Source organism: Macrobrachium rosenbergii, chromosome 21 (assembly GCF_040412425.1).
Source record: "Macrobrachium rosenbergii isolate ZJJX-2024 chromosome 21, ASM4041242v1, whole genome shotgun sequence".
Classification (NCBI taxonomy): domain Eukaryota; kingdom Metazoa; phylum Arthropoda; class Malacostraca; order Decapoda; family Palaemonidae; genus Macrobrachium; species Macrobrachium rosenbergii.
The window spans coordinates 46343883-46359548 of record NC_089761.1 but is presented as its reverse complement, the minus strand read 5'-3'; the positions used below and the strand labels follow the sequence as shown (position 1 = coordinate 46359548).

The 15666-nt window shown below is 35.7% G+C and overlaps 3 protein-coding genes across 5 annotated transcripts in view; all 3 read left to right on the top strand.

Annotated features, from left to right (window-relative positions):
- Window positions 1-15666, top strand: part of LOC136850139 (sodium-coupled monocarboxylate transporter 1-like) — a 180676-nt gene that overhangs the window by 143427 nt on the left and 21583 nt on the right. Inside the window, exon 1 of one of the 3 annotated variants that reach the window (XM_067123725.1) lies at window positions 6564-6703. The exons of the other annotated variants lie outside the window; for them this stretch is intronic. The gene's annotated coding sequence lies outside the window, so the exon portion shown is untranslated. Of the gene's footprint in view, window positions 1-6563; window positions 6704-15666 lie in introns of those variants that run through there. 3 annotated transcript variants of the gene reach the window in all.
- LOC136849479 (craniofacial development protein 2-like) lies at window positions 7476-8165 on the top strand. The gene has a single exon (XM_067122827.1). It carries the CDS (start codon window positions 7476-7478, stop codon window positions 8163-8165), a length of 690 nt encoding a protein of 229 aa, XP_066978928.1.
- On the top strand, window positions 8246-8683 carry LOC136849478 (uncharacterized). Its single transcript, XM_067122826.1, has one exon. The coding sequence runs from the start codon at window positions 8246-8248 to the stop codon at window positions 8681-8683; it is 438 nt and encodes a 145-aa protein (XP_066978927.1).

The window sequence follows — 15666 nt, the reverse complement described above, 5'->3', positions numbered from 1 at the left end:
TGCTTTACATAGGATTTGATATACACATCCTTTAGTACTGTGGGGAGAGTTCTTTATAAGTGCTTTTTTTTTATTGTATCGGTGTTCTTAAATTATAAATACAGTTCTTATGGGGATTGAGAATGTCTTTGAAGTTATTACTGTATGGCAATACAAGCAGGTTTTTAGCTTTGTAAGTTTCTTTGTCGTTTTCATAAACAAATTTTTTTTTATCATTTAATGCATTGTCTAATATGCATGTAGACTGATTTAATGTCTTGTCCTTATTCCAAATTTTATCTAATTTATTATCAGTACACTCAGGGCTACATATACGCAATGCCCTTAAAACGAAAGATGGGAAAACTAATTTCTTTACTTCATTAATATGGACAGAATAAAAATGTATATTGGCAGTAATATTGGAAGGTTTTGGGTACACGCCATATTTAAAGCCATTGCTATTTATGTGCTTTAGGCAATCCAAAAGACGTTGGCTGCCGTCAATTTCCGTCCCCATCGCGAACTTTATTGATGAGACCAATTTACTTAATTTACCGAAGAAAGTATTTACATTTTCCTTCCATGGACAAAAATATATTATGTCAACATACCTGAACAATATTATCTGGCGAGGATTGATTTTGTTTAATCATCTCTAAATAAATTCAACATTCACAGTGTTTAAGACTGGAGATGAAGGGTTGCCCATTGCAGTATCTAAATTTCGAGAGAAAAATTTCCTGCTGAATTCAAATTTACATCCTTGTACGCTATACACACTACAATCAATTCCATTAAAGTGTTTTTGGAAAATGATATGTCCAACAGTATGTTTTGGAAGGGGCCAGTTAAAAATTGTAACAGATGATCATACTCACAATCCTGGACTCACTTTTAGTATGTGCATTGTTCAGTTTATATGCTGGAATGAACAAGTGATTCAGAGACCAACTGTAACGAAGTCTTTATTGAAAGTAGAAGCTCGTTCTTTTGATGATACTCATTGAAGTATATTGGAAAATTACATCAACATCATGGAAATGGAAGATGAAAATTTATTTGTAGTTATGTGGAAAAGAAAGCATTTTGAATCACAATAACATACGTTTCTAATAGATTTGTTCTAGCGCAGGTAAAGCTGTGAAACAAATTAGCCAGAATTTGACCATTCTCTCTCTCTCTCTCTCTCTCTCTCTCTCTCTCTCTCTCTCTCTCTCTATATATATATATATATATATATATATATATATATATATATATATATATATATATATATATATATATATATATATATATATTATATTTATTTATGTTTTTCTGGACAATCTGGTTTGAGATAGTTTCTGTGAGACAGGTAGCAACAACTACAGATACTTTAACCTTGTGATTCTGACTTTGTGGGTCCAGGGAAACATAAAACAAGAAAAAAGGAGAATTTCATATGAGCGTAAGGCTGTTACTACTAAAGGGAAATATTACGTAAACACGTGGGTAAACTTACAGGAGTATATTTACATAAAGAACATTAGTACAGGAAAGAGAAATGCAATTAAATTATTGATCCTGAAGGGGATTTCCTACGGGATGAATGAAACTGGGGGGATTCCAGACACAGTCCGAGAAGATTCCACGCTATAGGGTCCCTCTGAAATGAGAGATACACAAATTATACGCCAGTAATGAAAACAGACAAAAGGATAAAGAATTCTTAATAGTTTAAATTTTGCTTAGCTAACGTAATTTCTTGATAAATTAGTTTTGTGAATTAATCTTGTTTAAGAATTAATTCAATCTTGTGTTGTTTTCAAGCAATGGTAAGTTTTTCAGATTGTGAATTCTAATGATAAATTTTGAAGTTAAAAATAAATTTTTGTATTTAAAATGATTAAACACAGTGTTTATTTTGTTGACCACCAGTGAATACGGTTATTTGTGTGTGCATATGGCAAAGTGATAAGCATGTCTTGTTCTCCTTTAGTTTTCCTGAAGTGAATTATAGTTGTTTGATGGAGTGATGCCCTTTTCCTCTGGTATATTTAATACCTCACACATAACTTGATAAACTTAGTTTGATTTTTCAAGTGTTAAGTAAGTTTTAAAGGGATCGCTGTTACCTTTAGAGTGCTCAGTCGTAATTTTATTGTTATGAGGGTTCAGGTATCTGGCTGAAGTGAGGTAAATTTTTGGATTTTGTGACTAGTTGTGTAATAACCAGGTACTTGATGCACTTCGTGACATATATATATATATATATATATATATATATATATATATATATATATATATATATATATATATATATATATATATACACACATATGTGCTTGTGTGTGTGTATGTATAATTATATCTCTATATTTACAATCACACACACACAGGCACGCACACACATATATGTATATCTAAAATGTATGTATGTATATATATATATATATGTGTGTGTGTGTGTGTATGTATTATGCATATGCGAGCAAACGAAAATATATTGAGCTAAAGGAAGTATTACCTTACAGGATGCACTTTTGGGTTTTACTAATAGCTAAACGTTTGCGTTCTCTCGCAGTGGTTTATCCCATGCGTCGATTATTTTGTTTTTATCCCTTGCTCTTGATGAACATCACCAAAATCTGAACTTGACTCGGTTTACGTGATATCAAAGAATTGCTGCCTGATAATGACGTCAGAGCTTTCTGAGGGATGATTTTTAGAACTAGCATTAATTCTGTCTTATTTCATACTATTTGTATTGTATCTGCAGTGAAAGGTATTTACAGATGAGTCTGTGTTAATTAGAACCTAACATTTCACTCGTGTATATATATATATATATATATATATATATATATATATATATATATATATATATATATATATATATATATATATATATAAATAATATATATTAACTAGATATTCTAATTGCCAAATACACATACATACATTATATATATATATATATATATATATATATATATATATATTATATATATATATATATATATATATATATATATATATATATATATGTATGTATATATATATAAATAAAGGCAAATGCCACGAAGGAAAAATGAAACAATGGAGTTTTGCAAGCCTTTCGACACACGGTCCTTCACTAGCAGACTGTGAGTCGAGAGGGCTGGCAACACTCCGTCGTTTCATTTTTTCTTCATGGCATTTGGCTTTATTTACTTTATACATTCATCCTGTTCCATATCTTCGTGATTCAATTATACACAGAAACACACACACACACACACACACATATATATATATATGTGTGTGTGCGTGTGTGTGTATATGTTTTTTTTAGTGGAGTTGGTTCTGTTCCTTGCAGATGTTTCGAAGAGGGTAGAAACCATAATCATTTATGACATATAGACCCCTATATGGGAAATGGAACTGGTAACAGACTTCACTTTGAGAGTTATGGATAGCGGACTTAGAAAATTGGCGACTTGGTGGGAGACGGGAATTAATTCCCACCCGTTATGTTTCCTTGCAGTTGTTTAGTTTGTTGGTTGTAGGAGGTGTAGCTTAATGGGAGTTATTATCTAGCATGCATAATTTCATTTTACTTGACTTGTTGTTAGATTTGCATAATAAACTTTACTCTGTAAGCTGGCTTTTGATTTGCATACCTTAGAAATAGGATCAGAGTTAAGAGAGAGAGAGATGAAGAGGCGAAGCACTCGGGGAGAGGAAGAGGGAAGTTGAATGCGACCAGGAAGTTTTGGTTTTAAGAAAAGGATGCACTGTATTTTAAAGATTTAGCTCATTCCATGCCAAAACGATTAAGGGATGTACTTAAAAATAATGGAGACACGTCAAAATATTAAATAAAAGGTAGTAAAACAAAAACTTTGCCTATTATTTTCCATTTTTATAACATTGTTCTGATTTTTGTTCATTTAAAAGGGGTGTTCAGTTTTTTTGTGGTGATTATATGTTTATATATAGGTATATATGTATATATATGTATGTGTATATATATATATATATATATATATATATATATATATATATATATATATGTATATATATACAGTACATACATATGTACGTACTCATACGCACGCAAACACCTTACATCTTTTATCCCGTATGGAGGTCCTAGCCACTGAATGGTACAGCCTTCCGGGTTGTCAACAAGTCTTTTGGGAAAAGGTCGCTAGCTCCATGCCCTTTTTCTTGACCCAAGCAGGCACTAGCATCTATTTACGGCTAGGTAGATCATTAAGTGATAGGCCTGGAGCAATCCAAGCACCTATGAAGCGTGAGTTAAGTGCTCTAAATGTTAGCCAAAGTGTACACTCTCTCTCTCTCTCTCTCTCTCTCTCTCTCTCTCTCTCTCTCTCTATATATATATATATATATATATATATATATATATATATATATATATATATATATATATATATATACATATATATATATATGTATATATATATATATATATATATATATATATATGCATATATATATTACATACTGTATATATGTATATTTATATGTATATATATTTATATGTGTGTCTATATATATACACACACACACACACACATATATATATATATATATATATATATATATGTATAAACACACATATACATACAAGCACACACATATATTTTATATATATATATATATATTCACTATTTAGAAAATTCATCCCTCCAGTCCGTTAGATAGGAAATCAAATTTAATGGTAGCTGGGGAGACCCCACAGGGTGGGGGGGGTGATAAGTGCAGGCATCTTAACCCCAGCTTTGTAAGATTTTGGGAGACAGAAAGCCGTTTGGAAAAAAAGACCAATCAGGACTGTAATTGGGCTGCTATGCTGACCCTTAGTAGTCTTAACTATATGACCTATTTCCCTTCGACCTTTGTGCTGGTTGTTATCGCTCCTTCCAGATTGACCGATGTCCTGTGCTCATCCCTAGAAATTGAATGGGGACGCCTCGGTGACCTCTCTCGCCACTCCTCATCAGACCACAATAGCGCCAAGCTGGTGCTGTCCTCTCTCTTTACACTGGCCATGTGTCGGGACTTCTGTGGCCAGAATTCATCTTTTGCAAGCGAGCTCCATGCACAGGTGCAATAAGAATCCAGTTATCTGGCTCTTGAGTTTTCTGCCCCTGCCCGTAGACGTTTAACTGCCACCTTGTTGCATGCAAGAGTCTTCTGACTATCAGCGGTCCAGGGAAACATGATCGGCCCCCCTCCTGCATTCACGTTGTGCTAAAATCTATTATTTATCAGCCAGTCTCAACAGCAGTGGTTTTCATTTGCATGTCAAAATCTTTCAGGGCTGCAGCCCTTCCCAGATTTATTTATTTGCTACGCAGTCTTACTTTTATTGCACATTGCATGTGCCTTGTTTGCTGCTCAGTTAGTCATTTCATATTAATTTTCTGATTGCTCTGCTTGTAAATAAATTCAATTTAAAGTTACTTGACTGGTTTGAAAGGCGACCTTCCCAGTCCCTGTTGAATAGATGTAATATCAAGATAAGTAATCTTAGTAATTACATTTATTGTTTGCATTCTGAGCTCCAGGTGTTGGCTCCTAAGGCAAATTACATTCAAAATCCAATTTCACTCTTCCAACCGGAGCCAGAACGTAACAATATATATATATATGTATATATATATATTTATGTATGTATATATATGTATGTATGTATGTATGTATATATATATATATATATATATATATATATATATATATATATATATATATCAATCAGTGTTCTCCCCAGTGAGCGGCTCGAAAGAATACACGGTATAATCAAGGTCACTGTCTCGAACTGTATATGCTGAATCGGGATGAAACCTCCTGTGTAGTCAACCTTCACAATTTCACAGGACGTGTGTGTGTGTGTGTGTGTGTGTGTTTCCGTAGACGTGCAAGTACTCATCGTTCCAACTTTTATAAAGGTACACATCTTTCTTATTTGCTATTTCCTTTCAGTATTTGAACAAATTTGTTTTGATTCGAAATTTATTTTAAGTAGAAATAGGTAAATACTGTTTTTATTAAGCCATTAGTATTAAATGTGTCGTCAGAGTGAAAGTTTCCTTAATTGGTTCTTTAAATAACCATAAAAGCCATTTCAACAGTTTGCTGCGAAACTAAACTAAAACCATACGTGATCAAACTACACGTGGATCGTTCTTACCCAACATACTTTATTTCCAAAGCAACCCACTTATAGTCCAACTGTCTGTGAAGGTCAGTTGTCACTTACATTTTTGATGACTAAAATCTACACAACATTGCTCGGTGTTCATGACATATTGCTTTCTTTTTTTATGAATAAATTCATCCGTTGGTTGGTGTTGATGAGCATATGAATTCATCTGTTTATCAATTTGTCTTTATATTCTTTTCAGTGTTAGCAGTAGTAAATTGGTTTGCGGTAGTAAATCGGCTCCGCCCATTATCGTAACTCCTCCCGATGCAGAGTTAGCTCCTCCCACTTTACCTTCAAAACTAACAGCTGCGTGGCATTTGTACTCTTCTATAACCGTTTGGTTACTTCACTGGGCCAAGGGATTCCGGTAGCTTCTCTTGACGTGGGTCGCCTCTTCTTTTTCTTTTGCATCTTTCAAGTACTCACATATATGGGACTCTCTCATAAATCACCACTTTTCTTCTCAAGTGACATTTCTCCTCAAATCTCGTGCGAACGAATACAACTGAAAATCATTTGGGCAAGGTAAGGTTTAGAATTTCACATTGGAAACTATAGCAGTGTTAGCATACAAATGTAATCCTATTGTTGCTGTGCCATAGCCAAGTAACTTATTCTTCAGGTAATTTTATTAATGAAGATAATCTAAAGGGAACCTTTCAAGAGACATGAAGAGAGATGCCAAAATCGAACCAGTTCGTGTTTTTCACTTGGGACGAGAATGAATGTTCGCAGATTAGTTTATATACGTATATATATATATATATATATATATATATATATATATATATATATATATATATATATATATAAACCAGCCATAGGGGGTGCAAGCCAGCATAACTTTATGCCGGTCCCAACAAGCCCAAGTAAATGGTGAGGGTTGGTGGCAGAAAAGCCATCCGGCCGTGAAACCTCTGCCAAAACCATGGATAGTAGCCAGGAACAGTCAAGAGAAGGCCAGGGCGTACCCTGTTCACGCGACGCAGGCGGGCTTCGCCTGACCCACCCGATAGATGGGCAAGGGCTACCTCGTCAAGGAGCTTAGAATTGGAACTCTGAGTGTTGGCACCATGACCGGACGAAGTAGGGAGGTGGCAGATATTATGGAGAGAAGGAAAATTGATATCTTGCGTGTGCAAGAGACAAGGTGGAAGGGAAACAAGGCAAGAGAGATTGGTAGTGGATTTAAGATGCTGTATAGTGGAACTAATGAAAGGGGAATGGAGTTGGGGTTGTTCTTAGTAAGGGAATGAAGGAAAATGTAGTTGAGGTTGAAAGAAAAAGCTGTAGAATAATGAAAGTGAAACTGTGCTGTGGGGGACACATTCTAAATGTAGTCAGTGCTTATTCGCCACAAGGGGGCTGTGATGAAGTTAAAAATAGATTCTGGAGGGAGATGGATGAGATGATTACATCAACAGAAATGGAAGAAAGACTGGTGATTGGAGGTGACCTGAATGGACACACTGTACTCAGTCGGGAAAATATACGTAGGATTCATGGGGGACATGGAATGGGAGAAATGAATGAAGAAGGAGAACTTGTAGTAGATTTTGCATTATCTTTTGATTTGGCAGTAAACAGCGCCTTTTTTACAAGCAAAAATTACGCAGCATACAGTAGTGGAGGGAGACAGACGCAAATAGATTTTCTGTTGTGTAGAAGAAATCATCTGGTGAAGGTAAAGAACGGTAAGATCATAAAGGGAGAAACTGTTATCCCACAACATAGGTTAGTTGTGTCTGATTTTTTGATATGGCAGGTTGCAGAGGGGAAACCTATGGTGCAGCCCAAGATAAAGTGGTGGATGCTAAAAGACCAAGAGATGAGACAGAGTTTTAAAGAAAAGGTCCTGCACAGCATTAGAGTAGCAGATGATGTGAACATCTGGTGGGTAGAAAATTGCACAATGATACTGAGAACAGCAGAGAAGCTATTAGGGAAAACATCAGGTAGAGTAATGATAAGGATAGCTGGCGGGTGAACCAAGATACTCAAGATAAGGTAAAAAGGAAACGAGAAGCAAGGATAATATATGAAAAGGATGAATCTGTGGAAAATGAAATGGCTTGGAAAATCGCAAATAAAGAAGCAAAAAGGGCTGTGGCAAGGGCAAAGGCAGAAGGAATAAATGAGATGTATGAGAAAGTAGAAACATCAGAGGGTCAGAAGATAATCTACAACATAGCAAAAAGAAGAGACAGAGCAACTAAAGATCTGACGCACATCAAGCAGATCAAGGACCGAAATGGAAGAGTTTTGTCAAGGGGAGAATGTATAAGAGCAAGATGGAAGTATCATTTTGAGAAGCTATTAAACAAAGAGAACCCCAGAAGGATAAGGGAAGAGGGAAACCCACGAGTAAGAGCAGTTCCAGATATCACCAGAGAAGAAGTGAAGAGAGCACTTGACAAAATGAAAAATGGAAAGGCCGTTGGACCTGATGGTATACCAGTTGAGTTGTGGAAATGCTTGGGAGGAGAAGGGGTTGATACACTCTAGGACCTCTTTTCAAAGGTCTACCGCCAAGAAAAAATGCCGGACAGCTGCAGAAATAGTATTATGGTTCCAATATATAAGGGAAAGGGTGATATACAAGACTGCACAAATTACAGAGGGATAAAATTGATATCTCATACTATGAAGATATATGAACGAATTATAGAGAAAAGAATAAGGAATGAAACAACAATAAGTGAAGAACAATTCGGGTTTATGCCGGGAAAGGGTACAGTATATGCAATTGTTGCACTAAGGCAAAGTATGTTAAAGTAGTCCAGGATATGTATGCAGAGGTTACCACTCAGGTAAGGAGCACTGTGGGAACAACAGAAAAGTTTAGTGTAAGAGTTGGTTTACATCAAGGTTCAACTCTCAGTCCCTACATCTTTGACCTTGTGATGGATGTTATTACATCAGATGTCAGAGAAAAAGTCCCGTGGGGTGTAATGTTTGCTGATGATGTTGTATTGGTGGACCTGACTAGAGAAGGGGTGGAGATAAAACTAGAGTTGTGGAGACAAACACTTGAAGATCGAGGTTTAAGGATACGCGGAGCTAAGACAGAATATCTGTGGATGGGAGGGGAAGGAAAACAGGGTGCAGTTAAATTAGGCTTAGACGACATCAAGAGGGTTATCACTTTCAAGTACCTTGGGTCCTGTGTGATGGATGATGGTGGCATGGACTCAGAAATAAACCACAGGATACAGTGTGCTTAGATGAAATTGGAGGAGATCATCGGGAATATTGTGCGACAAGAGAGTTAGTGCAAGAGTAAAAGGAAGGTTTTATAAAAGTGTAGTTAGACCAGCGATGGTGAATGGGACTGAGACGTGGTCAACAAAGAAGGTTCAAGAAAGGAAGTTGGAAGTGGCAGAGATGAGGGTGTTGAGATGGATGTGCGGAGTCACGAGAAAGGATAGGATCAGAAACGATTATATTAGAGGGGCAGTCAAAGTGGTAGAAGTGTCAAAGAAGATTCATCAAAGAAGATTGCAGTTTTGGTCATGTCATGCGGAGAGAGGAGGATCATGTGTGTAGAAGGGTCATGGACATGGAGATGGTTGGGAGGGGGAGGAGGAGGGGAAGGCCAAGATTCAGATGGAAAGATAACGTAGCAAATGACATGCGGGAAAAAGGGTTAGGAGAACAGGATACGCAAGATAGAAGAAGATGGAGAAGGCTTACACGGAACAGCGACCCCATATAGAGATGGGTAAAGGCTAAAGACAAAGAAGAAAGATAAGAAGATGATATATATATATATATATATATATATATATATATATATATATATATATATATATATATATATATATATAAATCATATATATATATATTATATATCTATATATATATATATATATATATATATATATATATATATATATATATATATATATATACAGTATGTATATATATATATATATATGTATATATATTGTGTATATGTGTATTGCTTGTGTATAGTGGAATGTCTCCTTATTAAAAGATTAAGTTTTCCAAGCGACAATAATAGATTGGACTTACATAGGATTTCCCAGTGGTTTAGAGATTCCTCTTTGTGTGTTCAATTTTTTCTTAATCGTTTCACTTCCTTCTAGCGGATCGTTGCCCACAGCATCAGCTGTCGGATTAAATCATCTGAATTGTCTCTCTCTCTCTCTCTCTCTCTCTCTCTCTCTCTCTCTCTCTCTCTCTCTCTCTCTCTCGGAGGTGATTCGCCCGAAGCGTACAGGGCCTTTCGACTCTTTGGTCAACCCATAGGACAAACTCCAGTTACCTTTTCGGGTGGTTTAAGTTATTCCTAATTAGGGTAATGTATTTTCGTACTTAAAGCTTTAGTCTCCTGATTTTGGGGCGAATGTAAATCATTGCAATGTTTTGTAATGGCAGTGAGATTGCAGTTGGGGTCATGGGCGCAGAAATTAGTCGACAACTTAAATGAATGGAAAAGAAACCTGGAAATCTGAGTAAAAGTTTGAAGAAAAATAAATAGGAATAAATATTCAGTCAATGATGACAATACTATTGTGTGAAACGCAGTGTGTATCCATATATGTGTTTTTTCTTCCGTGTAACAGATCGTCAACGGACAATGAGTTTCATATGTAACGTTGACAAAATCTTACAAGAGAAAATGCAGAGTAACCTTATTACCTGCAGCTACAAAAGCCCTTAAATATAGCCGCCGTTTTGACGGGATAGATCGTGAAAGTCCCTGTAAGAACTTATAAATTTTAGACATGTTTATCACAAGCTGATGTCTTCATTGACGCACATTTATCAAAAGCGGGCTAGCTGTTGGTGTCAGTAATGTCGGAAAACAGAAAATATGACTTGAAAATCGACAACTAAAGAGGCGATCCTGTTTTATACTGTATATGCGGGGAACCAAGACGGTGGATGTTACGAAATATATTGTTCGTGTTATTGAAGTCTTTTATCTGTATTTACAACGACAAGAAGGGCAATGTCTCTTAGTTTTTACTTGAGTGCAACTAGAGTATTTTGTGGTGGACCGAGTATTCAAAGCATTATCTTGAGTATAACCTCATACTAGAATATAAATAGTTGTATTGTTATTTATACGTACGACGTGCGTTTTATAGGCCATTTGCTTTGAGAACAAGCATGACTTATTTTTGTCTTTAATGATGCAAGCATTAGGTGTATTTTTACTCACCTCTCGGAAAACCAATGTTAAACTGATTACCCGATCTACTTACACTACTCTTCGACCTCAGAAGTCATTGTGAGTTGATAACACGCTGCTGAGTGATGGGCATAATATCACTTACGTTGAAGTGCTGCCAGAAACCTGTGTATTAGTGGTAAAGTGTATCGTAGTAGACACGAAATATTTATGTAACCCGATTCAAATTCATCATTCTTGTAATGATTACTGTTCTCTCATCTGGAAGTCAGGATACGCTAGGCACTTTATCTGAGAGGAAAATTTGTATGAGGTGACGTTTCCTCTTTTTTAACCCTGCTGTTTGTGAATTAAGTCATCAAGAAGGACATTTTCTGTCTTCAGTTCCCTTCTGTGAGTGGTGCTACAAGCCCCCCAGAATGTCAGCTTCCTTACGTGTCGCACCGGAATGCTTTTGACGTTGTTACAAATGAGGGTGCATGAAATTTCAAGTAAGGTTGCAGTGCTGCTTTACAATTATTTTCTAATTAATTTTCCTATTATTATTTGTATTTATGTTTCTCGTAATTACTCTCCGCATTCCCACATTTGGCCGAGTTTTGGTACAATAATACTATTAATGCCAACAGTAAGTAATAATATCTATTTCCTTCATTCTTGCAAAGAGTCATTCATTTTATTTCTAATTACTCTCCAGCAGATTCAAACGACTGAGAAATAAAAGTGAAACTAAAAATAAGAACTGTTAACAGCTTAACAATAGTGCCAGTCCAGATGATTTAACCCCACAACTGATGCTGTGGGCAACGATCCACTAGAAGGAAGTGAAGCTATTAAGAAAAAATTGAACACACAAAGAGGAATCTCTACATTGTTGGGAAATCCTATGCAAGGCATTATTGACGTCAGTTCTTCCTATGACTTGTTAAATCTAATTTTAGAAACTGCGTACATGAGGTACACCGAATGAAATGACCTTTGAAGTAAAGGAGGAATGACAGGGATTTCTGATATTGGAGAAATGGGATTTACAGTGAAGGGAAATGTTTCTTTTTAAAGTTATAATAAAGAATCGAAGAAAATTGCAAGTGCAGATTTCATTTGAAGATTAACTTCCAAAGGGTAATATTAGATTTATATGATTTTCGGTTGTCGTTGTTAGAAAGTGAAATATTCGTTAGTTATGATTTTGCCAGGAACAATGGCGATTTAATTTTGCTGCTACTACTACTACTACAAATATACTGATGATAGTTATAACAATAATGATGGTAATTCAGTAAACATGCCAAATGATTGAACATATTGAAGTTATGAATTGTATTGTTATTGTTTTGTACACAGCAGTACAGTCGATCCCATAATACTCAGTTAGCATGAGAGCATAATGCATGAGATTGTTATTCACATAGTGCCAAGGTATATACGCATTCAAGTGTGAGGGTTCAAAAATACTGTAAGGAACATTTATAAACATTAAAGATGTTAAAACTCCAGGTGTGAAGCTGCATCCGAGAAATGATGTAAACTTGTTATGATGAATATGAAAAATAGAAAAAAATGAATAGGCATAATTTACTTTTATATATATTTTGAAAATTGATTACCGTATGTCTTCGTATTTTGCCGTGCTTATCGGACCTTGAAATTAAGCAATGGATTGAGCTGCTTGGCATCAGTCAACATTAACGTTTTTGCTTATTTGTAAAGACTTCATGTTTGTTACCACAGTATTCTCTGCATTAGCGGAAGCCATGGATTATAATAACAAAACAGTAGTGATTTATTTTCCCGTGTATTTTTAAAGATTAGGCTATCTTTTACCTCACTTCTCTCCATTTAACCGAAGCAAAGTTTAATGGGTTACGATATTTAAACACTAAATAAATTAATATCTCTTTAGCGGAAGCCGACTTTAAGCAACGGACTGAGACATTTAAGAAGCAAAACAAAATAACGTCAGCTGTTCTTTCTGCAGCCACGTCAATTGGCTGAAACTGTCCACAAAGTTAATACGCAGGATGTCCTGAAATTGGTCTGATTTGACAGTCAAGTGACCACATGCAATGCTAAGCTGAATACGTTGCATACAAAGCTCATAATTTACTGTTTTGTACCTCTGCGTCTCGCAGTTCAGTGGCTATTTTGCTTTTCTTACAAAGTATGAAGCCCATTAAAGATTATTTTACGAATGAGGGTCGTACTCTGCGTTCGAGGAGGTTCAGCCACAGTAGAACTTGCAACACCTGCAGCTCTATCGATGTGCACTAAATCTTTCAAAATATCTCTTTTTAAGAAGCAGGGCCATGGTCATCTTGCCTTCCTAAGCAGTCTATTATGACCTTGGTTTTTTTGTCTCAAGGTGGCGGAACTCTGTATCCAAAACATATCGATACGGTCTGCTCACTGAGCTTAGACCCTGTGTTTCAGAATATCGTCCCGTTCTCATTGAAATGTTCCTCACCGTAAGGTTAGTAAAAATAAAAAGATTTCATTAAGCCAATTTAGTTTCATCGAAAGAAAGACTTCATTACGAATAGAGATATATCGCTGAATAAATTTATTCGAAATAGTATCATTTATGATGATCGTAATTTGAATAGAGGCTCTAATACTGCTGAGAAGCGCCATATATAACTGCTTTCGTTTTTTTTTCACCCCGCGGTATATTTATCTGATCCTCGGTTTATATTTATTTGTTATTTTACTTCTTTTTTTTTTTTTACACATCAGAGACCGATTTTTGGAAACTAGCTTTGTATGGTGATGATCATATAGGCATATTCCATAGGAATGTTTGCCCATGCCAAATAACAATCATCATAACATTTTATTTCAGATTTTGGTTGTAAGCAAATTGCCAAGAGCAGATACAAAAAAACATTAACAAGATGCATTGACAATGTTATAGTATTAAATGTAAACAATCAAGAGAAGTTGAGCCTTTAAAAAATTACTAAACGTTAAGTAAATGGAGTTCATAATTGGCCAGATGCATTAATCATTGTCTTATTTATGAAACTCTTTAATGAAATCATTATGGTTGAATAAAGGAAACTTTGTCTCGTAAGTCAAAATAATTCTCATCGACTTTGAAAACCGGTAAGGTGTGGTACATAAAAAAATTGTTCTGGCGTGGCATAAAAATCGGCAAGGTAATCCTTATCCAAATAACAGGCAACCTCTTACACGACACAAGAATCTGTAAAAATCTTTGTAAAAAAAAAAAAAAAAAAAAAACCTGCGGCGCGGCGTAAAAATCGATAAGGTAATGTCGTTATAAGAGAAAACAAGCAAAAAATGCGCAGAAGTTTCTTTGGCACAAGCGAGTTTTCTGTATGAAACTTTCAGTCACGGCCCATGAAACTCTCAGCCGTGGCCCATGAAACTCAGCCACGGTCCGGTGGTGGCCTGAGTTGTTGGTACCTATAGCGGTACCAGAAGTATGATTATGGCTAACTTTAACCTTAAATAAAATAAAAACTACTGAGGCTAGAGGGCTGCAATTTGGTATGCTTGATGATTGGAGGGTGGATGATCAACACACCAATTTGCAGCCCTCTAGCCGTAGTAATTTTTAAGATCTGAGGGCGGACAGAAAAAGTGCGGACAGACAGACAGAGCCGTCACAATAGTTTTCTTTTACAGAAAACTAAAAGGCAAGCTCTGGTGTGGCACAAAGACTTGTAAGACAAAAGGCAACCTCTGGTGTGGCATAAAATCCAGTGAAATAGTATCTTTGTACAAATGAAAGGCAACCTCTGGTGTGACATCAAAACCGATAAGATAATATCTTTATACAAATAAAAGTCAACCATTGGTGTGGCATTAATTCCCGTAGGGTAATATTTTGTACAAACAAGAGGCAACCTCTGGTATGGCATAAAATACCCTAAGGTAAGATCTTTGTATAAGCGAAAGGTGACCTCTAACGCAACAAAAAACCCAAAAGGTAATGTCTTCGTATTGACAAAAAAATAAAAGCTTTAACTTAAGGGTTTTTACGCGATGGCAGAGGTTGCCTTTGTTTTATGTACAAAGTTGTTGGCTTGCCTGTTTTTACTCTGAACAAGAGGTTACATTTTTTTATGAACAATGGCATTAACTTAAAGGTTTTTATGCTGGACAATTAGTTTGGCTTTTTTATGTTCGAAGAGATAAGTTTCAGATTTTTACGCTGCGCGACGGGTTGCCTTTTTTATGGGTTTTTAAGTCATGCCAGAGGTTGCCTTTTATATGTACAAAGGCATCAACTGACAGGTTTTTGCACTTCACCAGAGGTTGCCCTCTTTTAATGGCAAAGGCATTAGCTTACGGTTTTTATGCT